Below are 27,194 nucleotides of genomic sequence, written 5' to 3'. Positions count from 1 at the left end.
AATCGGAACATAATTAATCACTCACCTCTGTTAATTACCCACAAGGACTTAAAACCAAACTATTAGTGAGCTGTAATTTTGTATAAAAAGAAGTATTTTTGAATTTTTACCATTTGGGTAATGTCTAAATAGTTGTTAACAGTTGGTAATTTTGTAGATAATGCTGTGACAATGATGAGGATAAACACTAGTAACTTTGGGTAAGTTCCAATTTTCTCTGAGTTCGCACTTACCTTTACAAACCCCCTTCCCATAATTGACAATAGTATTCTCTCTTCTACTCTGTGCTCCCCCGCCTATATAAATATATTCCAATCATCAAACCAGTATCTCATCAAATTTTCAATTAGTCTTCTTCAAAACCCTTTTACTTCAAACCAATAACACCAAGTTTCAGTCAATGACTTTCCCTTCTTCTTTGTCTTCTTCTTGTCATTTATTTTCTTCAGCAATTATATTGCTTTTGTTGGCATCTATACTGATTGCATACGCTGGTAACTTTTACCAGGATGTTGATATCATATGGGGAGATGGCCGAGCAAAGATTCTCAACAATGGCTCTCTCATCACTCTCTCTCTTGACAAAGCCTCTGGCTCTGGCTTTCAATCCAAAAACCATTATCTCTATGGCATGTTTAGCATGCAGATTAAACTTGTTCCCAATAACTCTGCTGGCACTGTCACAACCTTCTATGTAAGTATATGTACTCCACACCTGTACATACACGTATAAGGAATAATTATAAAAACCCATTATGCTAATTAATTGATATGTGTGATTTGGATATAATTTGTGCAGTTAAGGTCAGAAGGGTCATCATGGGATGAGATAGATTTTGAGTTCTTGGGCAATCTTAGTGGTGATCCTTATATTCTTCACAGTAATATTTACACACAGGGGAAAGGGACGAGAGAAAAGCAATTTTACCTCTGGTTTGACCCAACTGCTGATTTTCACACCTATTCAGTCCTCTGGAATCCTGCACATATAGTGTAAGTACACATACATATATATATATCAGCTAAATGTTTTGTATATATCAAATTAAATTTTTGTATTAATATTGAATTTGTTATTATTATCATTATTATCTCAGGTTCTACGTTGATTGGGTAGCAATCAGACAGTTCAAAAATTTGGAATCCATTGGTGTTCCTTACCCAAAAAGTCAACCAATGGTAATGCAATCTACCCTGTGGAGTGCTGACTGGGCTACCAGAGGAGGTCGTGTAAGGACAAATTGGACCCTAGCACCTTTTACAGCTTCCTTCGGCAATTACGATGTCGACGGCTGTGTTTGGTGTAATAAGACGTCGTCCTCCTCTTGCAACCAGACCTATAAAACACGGTACTCCCAGTCCAGAGACCTAAGTTTATTCGATCAGAAAAAGCTCCAATGGGTTGAACATAATTACATGATTTACAATTACTGTGAGGACACCAAGCGATTCCCTAAGGGTCTTCCACCGGAGTGCGCAACCAAGACCGAGTCATAAAAATAGTCAAATAATTAATTACCTATTGATTAATTATTTATAGTAATTTATTCTTTTTTTACAGTTGTATTTATTACCAAATAAATTTCGACAGTAAATTAACAGGAATAATTGGTGTTGCAACTATAGAGATTTTGTATACATGGAAAATGTTTCCATTCTACCATGTGTATAAAATAATTTAATTTTTACCAATGAAGTTATGGTTTCTTTTGCCCATAAATTTTATTATGGAAGTTGTGCTGGAGTGCTTATCTTTTTGTTTTTAAAAAATTATTTAATATTAATTACATCTTGTATTATATTTGTATTAACAATTTCAGAAATGATTTCGAGAAATGTGTGCTGTGATACCACCTCTGACGGTCCGAATTCTATTTTAATATATATTTCAAATGAGGTCCAAAACATATTTTAAAAATCTTTCTCCTAAATTCTATTGGTTCTATACCTTTTAAAATTTATACGTTTCATCTTATAAAAGATGGTTTCGATAAACGTGTGTTCTTATACCACCTTATACATGAGGTTAAGAAGTTTAGAGTCAATAGAATTTAAGAGAATGATCCTTAATAAATGTAATGATCCTTAATAAATGTTTTACACATTCTCTAAAATATTTGTTAAAATAGAATTTAGAGTTGTTACACATTCATATTCGGTTTATTTTTTATCAAACTTAAATCAAAATTATTCAAACCTTAAATGTTCTCTCACACATATTGACTTGGTCCAAATCAAACTTTGAGTTGAATCCAATTATTTAATTATAAGATAGACTCATCTCAATTTGTTTCCATCCAAAAATACTTTTGTTTTCCATGATTTCACAATCTGCATGGCGTATTAAGATGCTGCTCCAGCTAGTTTCTTTTCCAAAAAATAATAATAATAATTATAAAATTAAAATAAGGCTTCTAGAAATTTTGATCTTCAAGCATTGACCAACCAGATTCAATTCCAAGCCGCGGACAAGCATATATTGGATCCAGATTATGTTGGGCTGGGCTAATAATTTTGTTTGAAAGTTATCTTTACTGTATTATGTAATGGTTTTAAAATGCAGGGTAATAAGGGCCACACAACAGGTACAACTTCAGAACTTGAAGAGAGTCACATGCTTGACCCACCTGACTGTTCAACCTGAGTTAATACAAAGAATAAAGGAAGCTCAGCCAGTCGATTCTACTCTAGCAGCCCTCAAGAAAGATGCAGAACATGGAGTTAATTCAGAATTTTGAGTCTCTGCCAATGTGATGCTTAGATTTCAGGACATGGTGTGTATTCAGGTGACAGTGGGTTAAAAAAGAACGTCATGACATAGGCCCATACATCAAAGTTTGTCATGCATCCTAGAAGCACTAAGATGTATCAAAGTATGCGACCCCAATTTTGGTGGAATGAGATGAAAAAAGATGTGATCGACTTTGTTTCTAAGTGTTTGGTATGTCAGCAGGTCAAGGCAGAGCATCAACGCCCAGATGGGCTACTTCAGCCATTACCAATTTCGGAGTGGAAGTGGGAACATATCATAATAGATTTCTTGACAGGATTGCTTAGGGCACATTCAGGACATGATACAATCTGGGTAATTGTTGATTGACTCACCAAGTCTTCCAACTTCTTAGCCATCAGGATGACTGACCCCTTAGACAAGATAGTAAGAATGTACATTCGGGAGATTGTGAGGTTACACGAAGTGTTAGTGACAGTAGTGTCCGATAGGAACCATAGGTTCACTTCTCGATTTTGGTCTAGTTTTCAGCAAACCATGAGAACGAAACTATCCCTTAGTACTGCAGTTCACTCTCATACTGATGGACAGTCAGAAAGGACGATCCACACATTTGAGGATATGCTCCGAGCTTATGTTCTTGACTTTGGGGGCTATTGGGATATTCATTTACCCCTGATAGAGTTCACCTACAATAACAGCTACCAAACAAGTATTGACATGGTTCCGTACAAGGCATTGTATGGCCGCCCATGTAGATCGCTGATATGATAGGAAAAAATGGGTGATCGAAAACTGTTCGACCCAAATCTCGTAGATGATACTACAACCAAAATAGTTAATATCAGGAAGAACATTCAGACGACTCAAAGTAGGTAGAAAAGTTATGCGGATGTTCGGAAGAGGGATTTGGAATTTGAGAAGGGTGATCGTGTGTTCATTAAGGTCACTCCTTTTAAAAGAATCAGTAGGTTTGGCAAAAGGGAGAAACTAAATCTCCGGTTCATTTGGTCATTTGAAATCTTAAACAGAATTGGCACTGTCACCTACAGACTGACACTGCCTCTAGAACTATGCAGGGTCCATAATGTGTTCCATGTATCCATGTTACGCAAGTACAACCCGAACCCCCCTCATGTCCTAGCCTGCGAGCTCCTTTTGCTCCAAGAGGATATGTCCTACGAGGAAGTACCAGTCGGTATTATGGACCAGAAGAGAGAGTACTCCACAACCGGAAAATTTGCTTTGTTAAGGTCCTATGGCAGAATTACACACCGAGAGAGGCCACATTGGAGTTAGAATAAGACTTTAGAGTCCAATATCCTTGACTATTTGATTGAGTGAGAGAGAGACAAATTTGAGGGACCAAATTTCTTTTAAGGGGAGAGAGTTGTAATGCCCTTAATTAATTGATTTTAATGTAATTAAAATTAATGTATAAATATAATTTTTAAGTTTTTGAACTTTTATTTAATGTAAAAATGAAAAAAATTAATTAAATGATGAAATTGAAAATAATTTTGGGAAAAAAAGGTGAAAATTTAGGCTATGATGGTATTTTTAAAAGAAAAATCGGAAACCGGAGGTTAAAATACAACTTAAGAAAATTGTACCACGTAGGACGCCCAGTCAGCAGCCCCGATGAACCAAAGTGCATCGCGTGGCAAGGCACACAGATGCGGTGCAAGGCGAGAGGCCATGCTGGCGATCCACGTGCCCACGATCGGACGGTCTAGACTTATTCCCGTGCGCATGGACGGTCCGGATCCATTCCCTCTTTAAATGCGATTGGATGACCCAGATCAAAATGCGATGAACGGTCCAAATTCACTCCATATTTAAACGCGATCGGACGGTATAGATCAAACGCGATGGACGGTCCAGATTAAAAGGAGATGGATATGAATAATCATCTTCACACCAAACCCAAACCTTAGTCACCAGACCCCCTCGCCGGAGAAGAAGAGTCAGTCGCTAGGAAGGGATTCGACCGCCGCCTGCCGCCGCACTAGAGTCACTTCTGACCGCCAAAAGAGATAAAAAAATTTCATTCGCTTGAAATTAAATTTTAAACACCCCCATGGCCAAATCAGAGCAAAAGGACCTATGGATGAGCCAGAAACAACAGACAAAGTCCAGCAGTGCCGCCGCGAGAAAAAGCAAAAACTGCCTCCAAGGAGGCCCTTCCCAATTCTCCATTTGTGTAATTTCTCCACCATTGTAATCATAATCTCTCTCTCTACAGGTTGACCGAAGCAAAACACCTAACCGCAAAAGTGAGCTAGTGGAGCCACCGCACCAGAGAACCTCGCTGCTAGTAAGCTTCAGTTTTTTGATTTTTTTTGCCAATCGAGATCCCTTTAACGTGTTTTTCGTAGGGATTGGTACAAAATCAGCCAAAAATGGCCAAAGATAGCCAACCCGACGCAAATTGTCGCTGCAGGCGGCGGTGCCATCGTTGGAGCACGGCGGAGCTGCCATGCCAGAATTTCAGAATTTACTAAAAAGGGTTTCTAACACTGGTTTTAGATTTTTTTGGGTATTTCTAGGTACTTGAAGCGTGTTTTAATCCCCAAAAAAAATTTAAGGAACTCGAAGACCACTAGTAGACGCAATAAAAAAAACTTAGTATTCGGATACCAATTCGAATAAGAATCCCTTACCTTATTCCCTGTTATGGAATTGAAATTTAATTTTAAATAATATGGTATTTTGTGAAACTTAAAAAATATTCGTAATTAATTACAGGCTACTAATGGAGCCAGAACCGATTACTTATTACTTTTTGCTATGTTTACTTATTGCTCGATTTTACAGTTTTCGAATGCATGATGATACACTAAAATTGGTATGATGAGGTGATTGTGTTTCCTTGATGCATGTATTGCTTATTTTATATAATTACGGTTAAATTGGGTAACTAAAAACTAAAAGTAAACGGAAAATTATTTGATTAAGTGAATTGATGAATGACAGCCTTACTGGATATCCTGAGAGATGGTGGACGGACCGGGTATATAGAGAATCCTACCGTGAACGTTATCTCATACCGGACAGGGTATCAAAGATTGATAATTTGACGCTCATACCAGACGGGGTATGGGGACGGCCCGTTATTTGAAAATGTTGAATAAAAGTTTGCGTGTAGTGGGGATATCCCTATAAACCCCCATGGATATCAATAGGCTGATAAAAGAGAAAAGTTATTGTTTCGACTGATTGTATATGAGATTATGGTATTATTATGTTCTTGACTCTATAGGTTGGGTTTTGGAAATCTCGCTACACTAAGCATGCGGTAAATGATTTTATTCATGATAAATGACTTTACTTAAATTAAAAGCTCCATTAGTTATTTTTATGATTTCTACCAACCTTCAACTCTGTGTCGGTGAGTAGCGTGATATTCTTACTGGGCTAGTGTATCTCATTCTCTTATTAACCATTTCAGATCAAGAGGACCAAGATCCAGAGTCCGATCCACAAGATGGTTGTGAGTAGGATGCTCAGTTGTTTGTTCTCCATTTATTTCTTTGATTTTTCGTTATTTTTTTTAAAATGGTCATTTCCATAGCTTATTGGGTAATCTGAATTATTGTGTAACGAATGTAAAGCCTAACTATTTATTTCGCTTCTGCACTAAATTTGTAATTTATGTCTTTTGGAGTTCATGTGCCGTTACATGCTGGAGTCACATTTGCAAGGAAGGAGGATGGGACGTTAAACTTATGTATTGACTACAGAGAACTGAATAGGGTCACGATCAAGAATAAGTACCTCCTTCCCAAGATTGATGATCTTTTTGATTAGTTGCAGGGTGCCCAGGTTTTCTCCAAAATAGATCTGGGTTCAGACTACCATCAGGTAAAGATCAAGGCAGAAAACATTCCCAAAATAACTTTTGGAACCAGGTACAGACACTATGAGTTCCTGGTCATGTCATTTGAACTAACCAACGTACCAGCCATCTTCATGGACTTGAAGAATAGGATTTTCAGACAATTTTTAGATCATTTCATCATTACATTTATCGATAATATCCTGGTCTATTCGAAAAGCAGAGAGGAACACGCTCACTATCTGACTTAGATTTTTCAGGTTTTTAGAGAAAAGAAATTGTATACAAAGTTGAGTAAGTGCAGGTTCTGGCTCGAGCATACTACCTTCCTAGAGCACATCATATCAAGGGATGGAGTATTAGTGAACATCGAAAAAGTTGAGGCAGTGATCGACTGGAAAAAATATACCTCAGTCAAGGAGATTCGTAGCTTTCTAGGGATGACAGGTTACTACCGCAGGTTCGTGGAAGGATTTTCTAGCCTATCTGCTCCTTTAACTCGACTCACGAAGAAGAATATCAAGTTTGAGTTGAACGAGGACTGTGAAAGGAGTTTTTCAGAAGTAAAGAAGCTGTTGACTACTGCACCTGTGTTAACTTTGTCGAATAGGACAAGTAGATATACAGTTTATAGTGATGCCTCCTACTTGGAGTTGGGTTGTATTTTGATACAGCATTGGAAGGTCATAACCTATGCTTCCAGGCAGTTAAAGAGTTATGAGAAAAACTTCCCCACCAATGACTTAGAACTTGTTGCGATTATCCATGTCTTGAAGACTTGATGTCATTACTTGTATGGGGAGATTTTTTAGATCTATACCAACCATAAGAGCTTGAAACACATATTCACTCAAAAGGATCTCAACATGCATAAGAGAAGATGGATAAAACTCCTCAAGGACTACGATTGCAACATCTTGTATCACCCTAAGAAAGGCAACGTGATAGCCGCGCATTCAGCAAAAAAAGTGCAGATATATTAGTTCACTTAATGGTTTTAGAATGCAGGGTAATAAGGGCCGCACAACAAGTACGACTTCAGGAGCTAAAGAGAATTACATGTTTGGCCCACCTAACTGCTCAACCTGAGTTGATCCAAAGAACAAAAGAAGCCCAATCCGTCGATTTCACCCTAACAGCCCTTAAAAAAGATGCAGAACTGGGAGTAAATCAGGAATTTTGAGTATCTATCGATGGGTTGCTTAGATTTCAAGATAGGGTGTGTGTTCCATATGATAGTGAGCTGAAAATGGATATCATGACAGAGACTCATAGCTCAAAGTTTGTCATTCATCCTAAAAGCACTAAGATGTATCAAAGTATACGACCCTAATTTTAGTGGAACGGGATGAAAAGAGAGATGACCGACTTTGTTTTCAAGTGTTTGGTATGTCAGCAAATCAAGGTAGAGCATCAACGTCCAGGCGGGTTCCTTCAGCCATTACCAATTTCGAAGTGGAAATGGGAACACATCTTAATGGATTTCGTGATAGGATTGCCTAGGGCAGGCTCGGGACGTGATGTCATTTGGGTAATTATTGACCGGCTCACTAAGTCTTTCCATTTATTGGCTATCAAGATAATCGACTCCTTAGACAAGATAGCAAGAATGTATATCAGGGAGATAGTCAGGTTACATGGAATGCCAGTGACAGTAGTATCCAACAGGGACTCCAAGTTCACTTCTCAGTTTTAGTCTAGTTTTCAGCAAGCCATAGAAATAAAATTGTCCCTTAGTACTACATTCCACCTCAGACTGGTTGACAATTAGAAAAGACGATCCGCACATTGGAGGATATGCTTCGAGCTTGTGTTCTTGACTTCAGGGACCATTGAGATGATCATTTACCCTTAATAGAGTTTACCTATAATAACAGCTACTAAACAAGTATCGGCATGGCTCCACACGAGGCGTTATATGGTTGCCCATGTAGAACACCAATCTGTTGGAAAAAGGTGGGTAATAAAAAATTATTCAGTTCAGATCTTGTGGAGGAGACTATAGCCAAAATAGTTAAGATCAGGAAGAACATACAGATGGCTCAGAGCAGAGAGAAGAGTTATACGGATACCTGGATAAGGGATTTGGAATTTGAGAAAGGTGATTGGGTGTTCTTTAAGGTCACTCATATTCAGGGAATCAGTAGATTTAACAAGAGGGGAAAACTAAATCCCCAGTTTATTGGGTCATTTGAAATCTTAGACAGAATTGGCACAGCCACTTACAGACTGGCACTACCTCCAGAACTATCTAGGATCCATAATGTGTTTCATGTGTCCATGTTAGGCAAGTATAATCTGGACCCCTCTCATTTCTTGGTCCACGAGCCCCTTTCACTCTAGAAGGATCTGTCATATGAGGAGATATCGGTGGGTATTGTAGATAGAAAGAGTAGAGTACTCCGCAATTGAAAAAATCCTTTCGTTAAGGTCCTGTGACAGAATCACACATAGAGAGAGGCAACATAAGAGCTAGAATTAGACTTCAGAGCCAAGTATCCCCAACTGTTTGATTGAGTAAGAGAGAGATAAATTTGAAGACTAAATTTCTTTTAAGGGAGGGAAAGTTGTAATACCCAGGCCTAAAATTTGGCCCGAGATTAATTTAAAAGTAAAAAAATATAATTTTTGAATTTATAAATTTTTATTTAATGTAAAATTAGAAAAAATAGATGGAAGATGAAATTGAAAATAATTTTGAGAAAAAGGAGTGAAAATTCGAGTTCGGGATGTATTTTTTTAAGAAAAATTAGAAACTGTAGGTCAAAATACAATTAAAAAAATGTGCAACGTAGGACCGTCCAGTCAGCAGCCCTAACAAATCGGAATGTGCCGCGTGGCAAGGCACACTGACTCGGTGCCACGCGGGAGGCCACGCTGGCAATTTACATGTTCGCGATCGGACGGCCTAGATGTGTTCCTGCACGTGTGGACGGTCCAAATTCGTTCCCTCCTCAAGTCCAATCAAACGATCGTGATTAAACGCGATGGACGACTCAGATTTGTTTCCTCTTTAAATACGATCTTGCGGTCGAGATCAAATTGCGATGAATGGTCTAAATTTATTTTTTCTTTAAATGCGATCGGACGGTCTAGATCAAATGCGAAGAATGGTCCAGATTTAAGGAAAACAAGTATAAATATCTCACTTCACACTGAATCCAAATCCTAGCCGCCAATCCCCCCCATCCCTCGTTGGAGAAGAAGAACCAGTCGTTGGAGAAGGGAGCCGACCTACCCGGTGAAGCCACCTCCGACTACCAAAAAAGGTAAAAATTCTCTTATTTGCTTGGAATTTGATTTTGAACACCCCCATGGCCGAATCAGAGCAAAAAGAATAGTGGATGAGTCGAAAATCGCGGGTAAAATCCAATAGTGCTGCCACGGAAAAAATCAAAAATTGCCTTTGATGAGCCCCTTCCCGTTTTCCGTTTCGTGTGATTTTTTCACCATTGTGTTCACCATTATGTTTTCTACAGGTTAACCGAAGAAAAACACTGAGCTATAAATGTGAGTCGGCGGAGTTGCCGCATCGAAAAATTCTGCCGCCTGTAAGTTTTTATTTTTTAACTTTTTTCAGCCAACTGAGGCCCTTAACATGTTCTCACATGGATGGGTATAAAACCGACTAAAATCGGTCAAAAATGATCAGAAATGGCCAATTCGAGGTAAACTGCTACCACAGGCAACGATGCTGCCCTGTAAGAATTGTAAAATTGACCGGAAAAAACTTTTAACATCAATTTTAGGTTTTTGTAATATGTGTTTTTACCTTCGCAGGAAAATTTAGAAAACTTAAAGACCGCCAGTAAGCGCAGTAGAAAGTTAAGTGTTTCAGACACCGATTCGGGTAAGAATCTCTCACCTTATTCTCTGTTATGAAATTAAAATTTAATTATCAATAATACAATATTTTATGTAATTTAAAAAACTTTGAGAATTAATTACAGGTTACTAATGGAGCCTGGTTATTTATTATTGTTTGTCCTGTTTAATCGATTGTTTGATTTTTACAGTTTTAAATGGATGATAATATATTAAAATTATTAAATGTGTTTCCTTGATGCATGTATTATATTTCTTGCATTGATTTACAATTAAATTTTGAAACTGAAAATTAAATGTAAACGGAAAATTGATTGGTTCAGTGAATGGATGAAACGGTTGTCTTACTGGATATCCTGAGAGATGATGGACGGAATGGGTACATAGGAAACCCTACCGTGAATATTATCTCATACCAGACGGGATATGGGGGACGACCCGATTCACCCTTATACCGAATTGGGTTTCGATGATTGATATTTTGGTACCCATACCGGACGGGGTATGGGGACGGCCCGTTTCACCCTCATACCGGATGGGGTATTGAGAGATAGTATTTTGGTTCTCATACCAGACGATGTATGAGGACAACTGGTTAGTTGATAAGGTTGGATGTTGGTTTACGCGAAGTGGGACATCCCTATGTACCCCAATGGATACCAGTAGGTAAATAAAAATTGAAAGTTATTATTCTTACTTAAATATGAGATTATGATGTTGTTGAGCTATTGTCTCTATAGGTTGATTTTGAAAATCTCGCAACGGTAAGTATACAATAAATGGTTTTACTTATGATAAATGAATTTACTTAAATTAAGAGCTCTATTGGGTGCCTTTATTATTTTTACCAACCTTCATTTTCTGTATCGGTGAGTAGTGTGATATTCTTACTGAGGTAGTGTAGCTTACTTATTCATTAACTATTTCAGATCAAGAGGACCAAGATCCGGATCTCGATCAACAAGAGGGTTGTGAATAGTTTACCACCTGAACTCCTTCAAAATTTAGTGAAAATCGTCCTAGGATGCTCAGTTGTCTACTTTTCGTTTATTTTTTTGATTTTTGTTTGTTCTTTTAGAAGGGACATTCTCGTATCTCTATTGAGTATTTAAAACTATTGTGTAAGCAATGTAAACCTTAACTTTATTATTTCGCTTCCGCATTCAATTCATGTCTTTATCTCCCTTTCAAAAAGTTTCGGGATATTACATATTATAAGTAATTTATATATTTATTAAATTAATAAATATATAGATTTATTTAAAAAAATATTTATGTCTGATTAATCGGTCAAATAAATTGGATATTACAACCTTAATTATAAATTTCGTGTGCATTCATCTTTAAAAGATGAAATTGATTTTCAATTCTTGGAAAATCTCTTATTTGATTTAATTGTAATCCATTTTAAGAGTCGGGTCTATGACATTTTATAATAAAATTATTAAACTAATAATAACTTACTTTTTTTTTATAGCCAATCTCTAGGAGTTATAAATGATTTTGATTAATGTGAATTTCATTAAATGTTATGACTTTTAAGAGAAAAATAAAATAATTAATTAATTATAAATAATAAAATTATCTTTTAATTTAATTTATTTTTTTTGTAATACATGGAGTTAATTATTCTTTTAATATTATGATTTTTGTTTCATTTTTTTAATACATTTATTTACTTTCTTTTTAATACTATAATTGCTGGTGTGAGTTATTTATACATTTATTTAATGCATATGTCAATTCAGAATTGGTAGACACGTATAACATACATAATGTCCATCAATCTCAATATGTTTAGTATAGTAAAAAATATTTTAAGGTGCACCTATATTTCTTACACATCTTTTCACTTGTAATTAGATAAGTTAAAGATTTTTGGTACAAAATTATTTTGAATAAAGATGATGGTTTATCATACTTTAATATATATATATATATATATAATTGATAGATGTAATGCCCTAATTAATTTTAATTGTAATTAAAATTAATGAATAAATATATTTTTTTAATTTTTTAATTCTTATTTAATGTAAAAATGAAGTAAATTAAATGGAGGATGAAATTGAAAATAATTTTTTAAAAAAGATGTGAAAACTTGGATTCTGCGGTATTTTTTAAAGGAAAATTAGAAATAGGAGGTCAAAATACAATTTAGAAAAATTGTACCACGTAGGACGCTCAGTCAGCAGCGTAGTGGGGACACCCTTATGGACCCTTTTGGATACCAATAGACTGATAAAAGGAAAAGTCATTGTTCCGACTGATTGTATATGAAATTATGATATGTGTTATGTTATTGGCTCTATAGGTTGTTTTTAGAAATCTCGTTACGGTAAGTATGCGGTAAATAATTTTATTTATGATAAACGGATTTACTTAAATTAAGAGCTCAATTAGTTGTTTTTATGATTTCTACCAACCTTCATTTCTGTGTCGGTTAGCAGCGTAATATTTTTACTGGGTTAGTGTAGCTCACTCTTTCATTAACCATTTCAGATCAAGAGAACCATGATCCAGAACTTGATCCACAAGAGAATCGCGAATAGGACGTCCAGTTTGTTTACTTTTACTTTATTTCTTTGGTTATTAGTTGTTCTTTTAGAAGGATTATTCTCGTAACCTTATTTGTTACTTTCAGTTATTATGTAAAGAATGTAAACTATAGCTATTTATTTCGCTTCCGTACTAAATTTATAATGTCTCCATTGAAGTTCGGGGGTTGTTACAATAGAAGTTTATAAGTTTGATTAAAAAATAAGATATTTTTAAGCATAAAAAAATAGGATGAGTTTTAAAGTTTTGTAATTATTCTATTTAAGAGAATTTTTAGTAGTTTTATAGTGTTTATTTTGTTAAAAAAAAAACATAATATATTTTTCAAACTAAATTAAATTTAATTATTATAGTTAAACTATTATATTTATAAATAATTTTTAAAAAATATTATAGGTTAATAACTTTTACAAAATAAGACGCTCTAATTTTGAATGAGAATCAAATTAATGTCCATTAGAAAAAAAAAAAAAAGCAAACGTTAGTGTTTCCCTTTACCTTCCAAATGAAGGGCATACGTGAAAACTGGGTTCACGACGCATGGCCCTCCCCTTTGGGGCTGCGTGGCTTCCGCAGCTCGCACTCCAGTCCGTGTTTATTTTTGGCACACTCGACAAAGCACCCAATAAGATTTGGATAAGATAGAATCGAAAATTTTGAAAATCAATTAAAAAAAAAATTCATTTTGATTTTATCTTCTCCCAAAAAGAAAAATATTGGGTAATTAATAAATAAAAAAATTATTTTATAATATATTTAGTTCTAACTTTTATTAATTAATTATAAATTTTATAATTTATTTTTAAAATAAAATGTTGGCCAACTTTCCAGTGAAAATTTATTTGTACTTACATAGAATTGTATTATCAATATATTTTTTAATTAACGAACTAATTTTTTTTTTTTTTAAAAAAAATATTTGCATTTTCCCTAGAATTAAAAAATTCCAATTCACACTCACTTGATTATTCAATTTTCCTACAAATAAACTAAAATCCAAAAGTATGATTATCATCTTTTCCCATTCATTAAAAAGGTGAGTTATGGATATATATAAATCAATCACATTCATTATATATCAAAGTGACGGCACCGAACCTTTTAATTAGCCCCATGGAAGAAAAATACTCTGTGGGAAAAAAAAAAAAAAAAAAAAACGTAAAAACACAAAAATAGAATATGAAATATAAATTATAAGCCATTCGTTTCTTGGTTCAATTCATCATCAACCTCCAGCTGTTTTCAACTCTGCCACATACACACCCAAACGGCAAGCATACTTCCAAAATCCTTCTTCAGTCTGTTTCTTGTCCTCTTTTACCATCTTGGCGCCTATATAAACTCCCATGAATGCCCCCTTCAATGAGTAGTCTCAGCTTTTTGATTTGACAAAACTATGTCTTCTTCTTCTTCTTCTTCTTCTTCTTCTTCTTCTTCTTCTTCTCCTTCTTCCCTTGCTGTACTGCTAGTACTGGTTACTGTAATATCTGTAACTTCTGCTGGAAACTTGTACCAAGAATTCGATATCACATGGGGAGATGGTCGTGGCAAGATACTCGACAATGGCGTACTTCTTACTCTGTCGCTTGACAGATTTTCTGGCTCCGGGTTTCAATCCAAGCACCAGTACTTATTTGGCAAGATCGATATGCAGTTAAAGCTTGTCCCTGGTAATTCTGCTGGCACAGTCACTGCATACTACGTAAGCTTTTTTCATCTCCATTCATATTTGTTGCTCTAATGGTGTTTTTACTGAGTTTAAAAAGTAAAATTGTGCAACACAGTTACGATCTCAAGGCCCAAGTTGGGACGAAATAGATTTCGAGTTTCTTGGTAACTTGACTGGTAATCCGTACATTGTTCATACCAATGTGTACGCTCAAGGAAAAGGTGACAGAGAACAGCAGTTCTATCTCTGGTTTGATCCAACTGCAGATTTTCATACCTACTCTGTTCTTTGGAATCCTCAACGTATTGTGTAAGTATATATAGATACATAAGTTTGTCATATATAATTATCAAAATTGTAAAGCAATTTTCTTTGTATTATTTGTGAAGCTTCTATGTAGATGAGGTGCCGATTAGGGAGTTCAAGAACTTGGAAAGATTGGGCGTGCCATTTCCGAAGAGCCAGCCGATGAGGTTATACTCGAGTCTGTGGAATGCCGATGATTGGGCGACCAGAGGTGGTTTGGTGAAGACGGACTGGAGCCAAGCTCCTTTCACTGCCTCCTACAGGAACTTTCATACCGACGCTTGTGTCTGGTTATTGGGGCGATCTACTTGTAATTCAAGATCACCGGTGGCTCATTCTTGGCTCTCGCCGGAGATGGGATTCGCCAACCGGCAAAAGCTCAGCTGGGTCCGGAGGCGGTTCATGATTTACAATTACTGCGTCGACGCTAAGCGATTTCCTCAGGGTCAACCAAGAGAATGCACCGTGAGCTGAACAGAAAAACCCATATATATTGTATGATAAAGGCCTTGTTTTCAAGTATAGTGTGTCGTTTCCGTTTAGATTTTCGGTCTTGTGTTGTCTTGCTTGTAAATATGACAGAATGTATATTTAAAATAAATAGCCTGCTCTGTTTTTGTACAGTACAAATAGGGTAAAATTTTGGAGTGCGTAAAATCATGCAGCAGTTTCTATGTGGGTAAATCCAAATTCACACAGTTCTCGAGTCTTTCTGACTCAATGTCATTGACGGGACAAAAGTTCAGTTCGTGATGTAAGTAGGATAAGACAGGGAAACCAAAACATGTTGAGTTTTAAGAACAGAACAGAGGTGGACGATGATGGGGCCTTGGCAGGTTACTATGATTTTCTATTGAGATATGCACACACACATATATATATATATATATAAGAAGCTGCTTATTCTCCGTAGTTCCCGATTGGATTTGGTTTCTTGATGTTAAGCTACGACTTCAACCTTGAATTCAAGAGCATAATTTGGAATTTAATTGTTATAAGTTAAAATCACACCTGATTGAATGTTCCTTCTCTATTTGGTAACGTACAACGATCTTGTTTCTCAGTGAGGCAAGGAGTCGAAGCTTGGTTGTAGCATTTTCGTTATATACACCTTAATTTTGGTAGATTAAAAAATCTACAACAAAAAATATGGTAATCAAATTTCATATTCCTCACAAATATGTAAACAACGTTATAAATCATGGAGAGCAAAGAAGACATTAGAATTCATGGGCTTAAAACAAAGCCCAAATGTTTGTCATATTGTTTTACACAAATAAGGGCCGATTCTTGGGTGCCTTTCTTTTTTTGAGTTTACTTCCGCCTATATTTTGGGTCCAAGAAAAATTTACTAGGTAAAACAGAACTGTTTTGATCATCTTCAAGCAAGTTCATGTATACGATTACTCCAATGGTCAACGCCCACTGCATGTATAGAGAGAGTATATGATGGTCGACCAAGGTTTATGCACATTCCTATAAAATAAATACGCGCAAATTTGCTGCTAACAACATAAAAAAACCCTGGTTAGATCATAAGAGGTTGGTGAACTCAAGAAAATTAAAAGAAACAGTTGACTCCTACGCTTGTATGCGGCATAAGAAGAAGTAAACAGCTAACAACATTTGAGAAACCGCGTCTCCAAGTAAAGCTTTTGATAATGGAAGTCCATTATGTATACGACTACTTGTCACCACATCGACCATTTACCAACTCACCTTCACTAGCTACCATTCTCTTTCTCTCTATATATATATAGGCTTCCCTACAACAATCCAAATTCATAAAAACAATCATAATTAACCCATTTTTCTCCATTAACGATCTGCAACTTTGATAAGATATGGCAGCTTTTTCTTCTTCTTGTTCTTGGAAAACAGGAGGGCTACTATTCTCTGTTCTGCTTAACTATTTGATTGTTGTCTCTGCTGGTAACTTCTACAGAGACTTCCAAATCACCTTTGGAAATGGCCGTGGGTCAATACACAATGGTGGACAAGATCTTACTCTCTCCCTCGACAAGATCTCCGGTTCCGGCTTCAAATCTAGAAACAAATATCTGTTCGGGAAAATCGACATGGAGCTCAAGCTTGTTCCTGGAAACTCTGCTGGCACTGTCACCGCCTACTACGTAACTCTTCTATCTACTATATATATATATATACATATTTCTATTATATTACCTTATTAATATATATATACATGCACACATATATTGCAGTTATCTTCCCTAGGAGCAACCTGGGATGAGATTGACTTCGAATTCTTGGGAAACGTATCTGGCCAGCCTTATGTTCTTCACACTAATGTTTTCACTCAAGGAAAAGGCCGCAGAGAACAGCAATTCTACCTTTGGTTTGACCCCACTGCTGACTTCCACACCTACTCCGTTCTATGGAATCCTCGGTGTATCGTGTAAGAGCACACACACATATATATATATATATATGCATATTATGAACTCTACGTAAAATATGAGAGATAGGTTAATTAATATGCAGTTGCTCTTGTTGTTGAACTTTTTAGATTCTACGTTGATGGGATCGCGATAAGACAATTCAAGAACTTGGAGTCAATCGGTGTTCCATTCCCTAAGAATCAAGCAATGAGGATTTATTCAAGTTTATGGAACGCCGACGAGTGGGCGACGCAGGGGGGGAGAGTGAAGACAGACTGGAGTCGAGCACCCTTCGTTGCTTCCTACAGGAACTTCAACGCCGATGCCTGCATCTTATCCGGCGCCGGTAAAACTTTATGCAGTCCAAACGTTAATGCATGGCTTTGGAAAAAACTTGATCTTGTGAGGCAAAGCCAAATCAAATGGGTCCAGAAGAAATACATGGTTTACAATTATTGCACTGACTACAAGCGATTCCCTCAAGGCGTCCCCAAAGAATGCAAGTACAATTAATTCATCATATATATATATATATATATCTATATATACATATATATGCCTATGTTTTGAGACAATTGATGTATCCCATTTTTATTAATTTATGTTCTATGTATCTTGTTTAATTTCCTTAACATTGTATTATTTCATGTTCTTTTTTATTTTCATTTATTGGGAATAAGACAAGAAGAGAGTCGGCTTGATGAATTTTTTTAATATATATTAATTAGCTCTATATATAAATATATATAATATGTTCCCATATGCCGTGTTAATTGTTACAGAAGTTCGTGTTTCAATATGATCCACCTGATTAATTAGTGTACTGCTTTTATTTTCACCAAGGAAAAATAAAAGGGTTGAGTGGCTTTTTCCATTTTAGTATTCTCCCGGTGTTTCCATTAATACCCAATATATATGGCATAATAACACAAATCTTATAATTGAATTTTTACAACCTTGACATTTATGTAAAGTCAATATATATTTTTCTTATAAAAAATAAAATTAGTAAAATTTTTGAAATTTCAAAAAATATAATTGATTTTTTTTATTAAATTTGATAATAATCAATTGAATTATTTATTGGAATTAAGAATATGTAATGGTAAAAAAAAGAAATCAAACTTTCCTCTCTGAATTGTATCTCTCAAATCATAGAAACTTTAATTTATTATTTGGTATGCCCCATTAAATGCTCAATATTCTTTTTCCTCTTTCGCACATTAATTTATATAAGAAAATCTTCTTCCACTTAACATTAATACCCATAAAAGCCTTGCAAATAAACCCAGATCTTCAAAACACAATCAAAGACTGTCTCTTATTATTATTATTATTATGATTATGTCAAAAAACGAGGCTGAATTTAAGGTATCAAGTCTTGAAGATAATGGCGAGGAGTCGTCTTTTGATCCGAGAGAGGTAAGAGTGTTGGCTATTGATTCAAACATCGTCTGTCTCAAGTATCTTGTTGCCCTACTCCAACGATGTCAATATCAAGGTAATTTAATTTTTCAGTTTTTTTTTTTTAATTATTATTTAACTAAATATTTAGTATGTTATTTATTTTTACAAAATATTATGAGTATGATTCATAATATATTTCATGTTTCCTAATTATATTAAATTTTTTTCTCTTGCTGCAGTTACAGCGACTACGATTGCCAGTGAAGCACTTGCAGAATTGAGAGACAAAAGAAACAAATATGACGTAGTAATTACCGATGTTAACAGGTATAACGACGTTGGCGGGTTCGAGCTTTTAGAGATTATTAGTCTCGAGATGGACTTACCAGTAATTAGTAAGCCTAATTAAATTAACCCTATTAATTCTTGTTACTTAATTTTTTTTTTACCATATGAATGTTAAATTTTATCTTTTACTAATTACTTCAAGATTAATCCATGATGAACACAGTGGTTTCTTCCGACGACAATAAAGACAATATAATGAAGTGTATTAAGCATGGTGCTAGAGATTATATATTGAAGCCCCTTAGACTTCAGGAAATCAAGAATATATGGCAACATGTGGTGAGGAAGAAGGCAGATCATAGTGCAGAGAAATCTGGCGATAGAAAGGAAATCAGAATTATGGACCAACATCGGAAATCAAACTCCCAAATGATCATGATCAAGAAAAGAATTGATGGTAACTTGAAATCTGGTGCTTCGTCTTCTTCGCGAGGAAAGAAACCGCGACTCTCGTGGAACTCTGAGCTCCATGACAAGTTCGTTGATGCTGTCCAGAGACTTGCCGGAAGTGGTAATTATAGAACTCCTTTTGGCATTTTAGATTGTTGATATTGATATTTTCTTTTGCTTGATTATATTCTCTTTGGTGTAGTAATTAATAACTAAAAGCGCACATATGAATATCATATATATATATACACACACACACACATAACCGACTGATTTAAGTTGAAATCGAGTACTTAATATACAATTAAACAACACTTAATTATTGCCAAAATTATATCTGAAATATTGCAGCTGTACATCCAAAAAAATTACTTAACATCATGAATGTACCCGGGCTCACAAGAGAGAACGTTGCCAGTCATTTGCAGGTGAGTTGATTCATCAGAAATTCTTTTCGTCTCTATGAGTATTTATCATTGTTCAAATCTCTTTCAATAAACTTAACAATGATCTTTTGGTTGATAATTGTTCCTCTATAATTGTCTCCTGATAGAAATACAGAAATCAGATGAAGAATGACAAAACCAATGATAACAAGATTCAGAATTCCAATTTAGAAACGTACTATATAAACAAATCATCACACCAGAATCAAGTACTGTGCGAAAGAAGCATTGGCAACGGACTTGAACATCTTGACACTAACAATGATAATCTCTTTATCCAAAAGCACTTAAATGACTTTTATGCCACGGATGTAGAGTCTTCCCTTTTGAAAAATTGCTCCTCTCAAGATGCCATACTATTTGGGCAAAATGGAGAATGTTCAAAAAGTTTGAATTCAATTTGGCTAGACATTCCGACACCAGAGTTCAAAGAGTTTAATATTTCTACGTATTGTAAAGCCATGAAGTTACCTGATCATAAACTCATGAGAGCTACTTCTCAATTTTTTGATCATATTACCTTCAATGAAGCTGATCAGAGAATTACGTTTCCTCCTATATACCCTAGTTATGTGCGTTATCTCAATCCATCTTCCTCACTGTTGGATTATGCCCCCGTCAAAATGAGTTCATCAATTACTGAAGATATATCTACAGATAATATTAGTATTCACCAAAATCTTTTTACAGGTACTCCTTGATTAGATTATCATTAATTTAATTTCTAATTCTCTTATATTGCGTGTAAGGAAATATATGATTAATATTCTTTGTACAAGTATAAATTTAAATTATTGGTTGGCTAGTGCTTAAATATAATGTGTTATCAATAATTAATAAAGCAATTTATAATTATAATTCTCAAACTATAGCTTCTGCTAGGTTTATCTAACCTTTTATTTTATCTAACATGTCTATATTCATTAGTTATTTTTTTTTTTCAGGACAACAACTGAGTAGACCATGTCAGGATAATAAAACTCCAAATTCAAAAGCGTTTGTATTTGACCATGATGGAAAATATGATTGCTCAAAGAAACTACAGACAAAGAGCAACTTATGTGAAAGTAGCAACACTATTTGTGATGATGAACTTTCTGTGATTGTCGACCAGGTATAATTATTTTTTACCCTTTATTTTAATTTTATACCTACATTTTGATCCAAAAAAAGTATAAATAACTACGAAATGGGGTAGATTAGAATTTTTAATAAGGTTATATTTAAAATAAATTCAAAATTTTTATACAATTTATTTAATAAATTTATACTTAAATCAACTAGAAAGTTGTAGAATCTTTTTAAAATGACAGACATTGAACACATAAAATTTTTTATAATTCATAATACTTTTAGATTTTTTCTAATATAATCTAAAGAGAAATTAAGATAAAAATGTAATCTTTACTATGATTTATTTCTCATATTTGTGTTGTTATTTTAATTCTTTATTATAATCCATTAAGTAAGATTAACTTCTTCTTTTTTTGTGTGCTAAAATACTCACTTGGAGTGATTTATTTTAGTTTTTAATGAGAAATCTTCTATACAATGCAGTTTTTGAACGATAAAACTCCAGAACTATAGTCTATATGGACCCGGATCATCATGTGTCTTAAATCACTAATTTGTCAATGTAAATTTAGAATGATTCATTAAGTTGTACAAATTATATTTTTTATAAAAAAAAATTAGGAGATATCAATTGAATTTCATTCTCAATATTCTTCTGAATTATAAATGTTAATCTTCCTTTCTTATTTAATTTGTATTAGTTATTGATTATTTAAGTCCTTTTAAATAATCAATTGACATTATCTTACAATAGGATTTTTAATTATAATTTTTTTATTGAATTACAGTTAAATTAAGTAGAATTTTGTAATTAAATTCTACGTTTATTTTTCTCTGCCAAATCCAGATGCTCTTTGAGAAAGCCACAAAAAAGTTATTACATATATTATTCTAATGTGTAAACTTTATGGCTTCCACATGGGAGCTTATTAAATTATAACAATGTTAGAAACTAATTCACCAGACATTTTTTTTTATTTTATAATATAATAGCCGAAATGGGACAGATCATGGATGGAGAAAATTTGTTTCTAGAAGAAAAACACACCAAACAAAATGAATGAAGCATGCATTCATGTAAATTGATAAATACTTCCAGAAAAAGCAAAACACAATGAGCTACAATAATCTCTCTCATGGAGAGTTTTAGGATTCAAACTTAGATATTTGGGCAAAATATGTAAAGGAAATGCAGTGTAAGTGCGAAGAATATGTATATATATATAGATAGATAGAAAGACATTTATCTAGGTTATGCAGCTATTTCACTTTCTTGCCCATCCAAACATTAAAATTTAGAATGGCTTACGAACCAGAAAAACAGAGTTGATCACATCATCATTCGGATGATAAACGGAGAGCAACTCAAAACCCTGCAAGTCATGATCCTCAACAGCAGGGTACAAGAAAGCTCTGGCTCCTTTTGCACTTCTCACCACCAGAAACCCTCCATTCTTCATGTACTTGTGCACGTGCCCCAGAATCTTTGCCTTCTCTTCTCTGGTCATCCCCACCAAAGCAGCCAAGAACACGACGTCGTATTCTTCAAGCTTCTCTTTCACTTCCATGGCATCACACGTCACGAACTTCATCCTCCTCTCGAACTCAGGATCTGACGCCACAATCCGGCGAGCGACGTCGTTTGCCACCCCGTCGATGTCATAGTTGTCGAAATGGGTGGTCTTCATGTGATTGGTAGCCATAACAATGGAGGTCAGAGGCATGGGACCGGACCCGACGAAGGCCACCTTCTTAGGGGACACGACGCCGTTTTGGTTGAGTATGGTGTTTTCTATGATGGCTAGCTTCACGTAGTTGCCGTAGTAAGGGAAGAGATTCAGGTTGTTTAACGGTCTGGGGGTTTTGATCAGGAAATTTGCGAACTCGAGCTCCAGTAACCCTTCTGCTTGGCCGCATAAAACGATGAGATTCTCGCGCATCTCCTGAACTTCTTGGGGCAAGGTCTGGACTTCAATGGCGGACGGAAGGGTACAGAGTTTGACCAGCCGAGTTAGGAGGCTGTTGAGTTGCTTTGAAGGTTTCAGTGAGTCGAGCTTCGACACGCTTGCATGGATTTGGATGACGTGAGCGACGAGGAGCTCGACGGGATTCTGGGTTTCGAAGCTAGAAATGTGTTGGGAAGCCATTGATGTGGATATATGTTGTGTATTTTTTTATGTGAGAGTTTCGTATCTGGATATAGAATTTGCCGGTTTGTTCTGTGAGGATACATGATGGCGTTGTTGTGAAGTATTTATAGAGATCAATATCAGTATGAAATTAATTAATATTGATTATAGTACAGTTCTTATAATTATACATTTGGTTTTATGTAATAGGTGGCGTAGCATGAAAACGATATTTAGTTTCTTCAAATATTTTGGAGTCAATATAAGCGTGATGATTCATGCCATGATCTTACAAGTACATATGCATTCCATATACATATATATATATATATATGTATACATACACAATTATACATTTGGTTATTGATTTCTGATAGCTTAGATTAGTAAGAGTATTAAGTCTAATCTCAATGGATGGATGAATGTAAATTTTATTTTTGGATAAATATTTACAATAAATTAATTAAAATCTATCATTTTTTATGTACTCTAAATTACCTAATAACAATTATCAAAAGTATGTCCATTATTTCTTCACATTTCCATCTTATTTATTCAATAATTGGAAGGTTCCACTAAAACAAATGTTGGTTCTTAGTTAAAATTTAATTGGGTTTCTTTTTTGTCTTGATATACTTATAATAATTACATATATAATTATTATACTGAATGGAGAAACCCTAGATGCCCATTGCTTCTCAGAGTTGTTTAAAATCATAGGGATAAGCCAACACGTAATATGCACATATTCTGTTCACACACAGTCAAATTTGAATTTTTAGTTCATTAATATATATAACGTGTGGCTCTTAGATTATTTTTAATTAATTAAGAGATCCGAAGAATGGTTCGTGTTCACACATGAACCGGAATTAGACTTGGAGTCAATAGACACTCACAAGCATGGGAAACGCCTTCTTATCTTTCAAGGACAGGGTCAAATGAAGGATCTATAAAACCAATTATTTTAATCAATCATAATATCTAGATTTTAATTTCACGGGATTGTATGCATTTACATAATAGATAATTTATTGGGATTTTTTTTTTTGCATTTATTTTTTTTGTTTATGAGAAATTCGTTATATGTTCGATTATTAGGGCTGAACATTATTCGATTTTAAACTAAAATAATAGAAAAGAACGAACCGATTAAAGAAATTAAGGTAATTTATGGGGTTGTTTAATCCTTGTTATCTTAGTTGTTGCTTATGTGTAAGTCTTGTTGCCTTATGTTTGCAGCTTTTGTCCACCAATTTTATGTGTTTTATTTTTTCTATATTGATGTCTTGGTTCATTTGCAGATTATGTTCTTGTATAAATTGAGTTACATTTTTATATTTTATAAATCTAGTCAATATGGTGTATAACATCCAAAAATCTTAAATCTGATGTAATCTGGTGTATGACCATAAATAATTTTAAATTAGGTTTTCTATTGTAAGACTGAATTAGAGAGCCTCTTTATAAAATAAGTGGCTGCCAAAATAGCATCTCCCAAAAAATATTTAGGCAAATTGGATTGAAACAATAATGTTCGAGCTATCTCTAATAATTACTTGTGTTTTCTCTCTATAACCCCATTTTGTTGGGGGGTGTATGAATAAGAGGTTTGATAAATAATATCTGAGGTAAACAGTTCCTTACACTGCTGATTTATAAATTCAATATGTAACATCCAACCATTAAAATAAATAAAAGAATATGTGAAAAAATAAATAAAATTTGAATTAAAATTTAAATGAAGGAAATTTTGAAATTTTGAGGGTTTATTTAATTTCAAGGACTTAAATAAAAATAAGTAAGAAAAAATGGGGGTAAAAATATAAATAAGTAGAAGTGAAAGAGGGCAAAAAGAAATCAGAGAACGGACAGTCCTGATCGAACCATTTGAAAAGATCAAATGACTGAGATTTTATGGAAGACGAACAACCCAGATCGAGCTTGTGAGATCCAACGACTGGGAAAATGGGTATAAAAGGGAAAGAGATTAGGGTTTTTTTCATTTGGGAGAGAAGCCGAAAAAGAGAGAAAGGTGAGTCGATCAACTGAGAGGGAAGAGAGAAAGAGAGGAAAAGAAGAGGGAGGTCGTAGAAGAAAAAGGGAGAGGAGGAAAAAGAGTAGTCGAGCGAGAGAGTGGACAGGGAGCCGAGAACGACCGCCACAAGGAAAGAAAAAAAAGAAGAGAGAGACAGAGGACGAATCGGCCCGAGACGTCGTGCGACGGCAGAGACCGATGCAAGCAAGGTAAGAAGGTTTCGTTTTTTCATTTTTCTTCCCCTATTCTCTTTCAATCTTTTTCTATTTTACATTAATCGCTTTGTAGGCTTAAAAAAATCATCATTCTAATTACAAGTAAGCAAAGGAATTGAGGGGTGACCGAGAGGGAACCATCTGAAGTCGAATTGAGGCTGAATCGCACCACGGCGGGAAGGTAATCTTTTTTTGTGTGTTTTAGTTGGTTGTTGAGCGATGGGGGGGCTCGTTGGTGTTAGGCTAGTCGCACTAGCTAGGGCGGATCATCCATCTATGCGGGAACTGAGGAGCCTTCCTCGGGTGTGGGAAAATAACTCACCAATAGAAACTGAGGGGCTATCCTCGGGAATGAGAACCTGATTCACCCACTCGAGAATCCAGTTCAGCACTTGGGAAGCCAAAAAGTCTTCCTCGGGTACGAAAATTCGATCCACCACACGGAAAGCCGAAGAGTCTTCCTCGGGGGAACCCGATATTTTCAGGTATTTCGTCAGGTTGTCATTGAAACCCATGATTTCAATTAAATTAGTTTCTATTTAGTATTTAAAATTATATTAATTAACTTGTATCGTGTGTACAATAAATTAGGAGGTTCAGGCAGATCCGGAAAGATTATCGTGCAAAGGAGTTGTAAGTATTTCTGATTCTGAACCTAGATTAGGAATTTGGAATTTTGCATGTATTTTACTAATTTTATGTGTATTTTAAAATTTGAACAGATACTGACCCAATTTTCAATGAGAAATAAAACTTAAACCTATAACAAGTGAACCTAAGCTATTGGAAATTATGAGGTGATGGAACCAAAAAACAAACACAAGGATTGAGGAATACTTGAACTGTGATTGGAAATTATTTTAAACCTAAAAGAAATTACCAATTAGGTAGAAGGTTGAAAAAAAAATAATATAAGGAAATAAAAATGAAAATAAAAATGAATAATCATAATTATGGAACGATCAATTTAAATAAAATTTAAGAGAAAAATAGAATATGAAGAAAGTAAATAAGGAATTGAAAACGAGAGGATGCTAGTGATTAGGTTATAGACCCTAAATGCCCTTTTCGTTTAATCTGAATCGAGGAAAAGAGTGCGTGTGTGTGTTATTGAAGTTCAGCGGACATGGTGAACCTGTATATGGATAGAGTTTGAAACTTAATTCAAACGTGGACATGTGTTTGTTAGTGTGGGTCACCTAGCAAATGTACCTATTGTGGTCATTGTGAGATTATGTATGTGTGTGCTATTCATGCGATGGGAGGATCCATTTCGCATATCCTCGATGAAGACATAAATGATATCGTACGATGAAACCTTAGAAATGACTTTTCAAGTATATATGTGATCTTTCGTGTGTATGTAGTTATATTTTGAGGTTATGATTAATATTTGAGTGTACATATATTCTTTCGAGAATATGTGGATATACTTCGAGGATTGTATATAATATTCGAGTGAAATTCTGGAATCCGATTATAAACATGTAACAATGGTAAAAATAATAAATAAATTTTACTTTGAAACATAACTACTACATTTATCTCATATCAAGTTTGTGAAACTTATTAAATTTCACCATGATATATTTCAAATAAGAAAAAAGAATTAAAACCGTTGTTAGATGAGTAGAACCTATAAAAAAGTTTCTGATTATGTACATTTTGTTAATCTTCTAGAAATTTTCGTTTTGTTATAGTTAACTTTAAATTTTAATATCATGTTCTATATATATAGCAATTGTTTATATTATATAGGATGTTAAATTGTATGATAAATTTCTGAACTATGCATATATATATTTTATAGGCCCATTGTA

At 34.7% G+C, this 27,194-nt stretch overlaps 4 protein-coding genes and 1 long non-coding RNA gene across 5 annotated transcripts; 4 read left to right on the top strand and 1 right to left on the bottom strand.

Annotated features, from left to right (window-relative positions):
* Window positions 1-181: 181 nt before the first annotated feature.
* LOC110826400 (xyloglucan endotransglucosylase/hydrolase protein 24-like) lies at window positions 182-1,650 on the top strand. Its single transcript, XM_022057037.2, has 3 exons — window positions 182-694; window positions 800-993; window positions 1,098-1,650. The coding sequence occupies exons 1-3, from the start codon at window positions 401-403 to the stop codon at window positions 1,495-1,497; spliced, it is 888 nt and encodes a 295-aa protein (XP_021912729.1). The 5' UTR covers window positions 182-400; the 3' UTR covers window positions 1,498-1,650.
* Window positions 1,651-14,194: 12,544 nt separating this feature from the next.
* On the top strand, window positions 14,195-15,558 carry LOC110826398 (xyloglucan endotransglucosylase protein 7-like). The gene is made up of 3 exons (XM_022057035.2): window positions 14,195-14,655; window positions 14,738-14,931; window positions 15,012-15,558. The coding sequence occupies exons 1-3, from the start codon at window positions 14,350-14,352 to the stop codon at window positions 15,400-15,402; spliced, it is 891 nt and encodes a 296-aa protein (XP_021912727.1). The 5' UTR covers window positions 14,195-14,349; the 3' UTR covers window positions 15,403-15,558.
* Window positions 15,559-16,313: 755 nt separating this feature from the next.
* On the top strand, window positions 16,314-17,840 carry LOC110826399 (putative xyloglucan endotransglucosylase/hydrolase protein 23). The gene is made up of 3 exons (XM_022057036.2): window positions 16,314-17,060; window positions 17,151-17,344; window positions 17,456-17,840. The coding sequence occupies exons 1-3, from the start codon at window positions 16,773-16,775 to the stop codon at window positions 17,838-17,840; spliced, it is 867 nt and encodes a 288-aa protein (XP_021912728.1). The 5' UTR covers window positions 16,314-16,772.
* A 4,253-nt stretch (window positions 17,841-22,093) lies between these two features.
* Window positions 22,094-23,340, bottom strand: LOC110826411 (nicotianamine synthase-like). Its single transcript, XM_022057048.2, has one exon. It carries the CDS (start codon window positions 23,137-23,139, stop codon window positions 22,288-22,290), a length of 852 nt encoding a protein of 283 aa, XP_021912740.1. The 5' UTR covers window positions 23,140-23,340; the 3' UTR covers window positions 22,094-22,287.
* Window positions 23,341-24,950: 1,610 nt separating this feature from the next.
* On the top strand, window positions 24,951-26,143 carry LOC148253106 (uncharacterized). Its single transcript, XR_015813376.1, has 3 exons — window positions 24,951-25,368; window positions 25,448-25,859; window positions 25,966-26,143. It is a non-coding gene; the product is annotated as an uncharacterized LOC148253106 (long non-coding RNA).
* The last annotated feature ends 1,051 nt before the right edge of the window (window positions 26,144-27,194 follow it).

This window comes from Carica papaya, chromosome 7 (assembly GCF_054855325.1).
Source record: "Carica papaya isolate Zhongbai chromosome 7, ASM5485532v1, whole genome shotgun sequence".
Taxonomy (NCBI): domain Eukaryota; kingdom Viridiplantae; phylum Streptophyta; class Magnoliopsida; order Brassicales; family Caricaceae; genus Carica; species Carica papaya.
Note: the sequence above shows the minus strand (reverse complement) of the source record. Positions and strands in the feature narration are given on the sequence as shown.

What these genes read in the sequence shown, in the direction of transcription:
- LOC110826411 (XM_022057048.2), bottom strand. Translation starts at nt 23,139, where the DNA reads ATGGCTTCCCAACACATTTCTAGCTTCGAAACCCAGAATCCCGTCGAG.
- LOC110826400 (XM_022057037.2), top strand. Translation starts at nt 401, where the DNA reads ATGACTTTCCCTTCTTCTTTGTCTTCTTCTTGTCATTTATTTTCTTCA. An exon ending in GCACTGTCACAACCTTCTAT is followed by an intron (nt 695 to 799) that starts GTAAGTATATGT and finishes TAATTTGTGCAG; the next exon opens with TTAAGGTCAGAAGGGTCATC. An exon ending in TGGAATCCTGCACATATAGT is followed by an intron (nt 994 to 1,097) that starts GTAAGTACACAT and finishes TTATTATCTCAG; the next exon opens with GTTCTACGTTGATTGGGTAG.
- LOC110826398 (XM_022057035.2), top strand. Translation starts at nt 14,350, where the DNA reads ATGTCTTCTTCTTCTTCTTCTTCTTCTTCTTCTTCTTCTTCTTCTTCT. An exon ending in GCACAGTCACTGCATACTAC is followed by an intron (nt 14,656 to 14,737) that starts GTAAGCTTTTTT and finishes TGTGCAACACAG; the next exon opens with TTACGATCTCAAGGCCCAAG. An exon ending in TGGAATCCTCAACGTATTGT is followed by an intron (nt 14,932 to 15,011) that starts GTAAGTATATAT and finishes TTATTTGTGAAG; the next exon opens with CTTCTATGTAGATGAGGTGC.
- LOC110826399 (XM_022057036.2), top strand. Translation starts at nt 16,773, where the DNA reads ATGGCAGCTTTTTCTTCTTCTTGTTCTTGGAAAACAGGAGGGCTACTA. An exon ending in GCACTGTCACCGCCTACTAC is followed by an intron (nt 17,061 to 17,150) that starts GTAACTCTTCTA and finishes CATATATTGCAG; the next exon opens with TTATCTTCCCTAGGAGCAAC. An exon ending in TGGAATCCTCGGTGTATCGT is followed by an intron (nt 17,345 to 17,455) that starts GTAAGAGCACAC and finishes TGAACTTTTTAG; the next exon opens with ATTCTACGTTGATGGGATCG.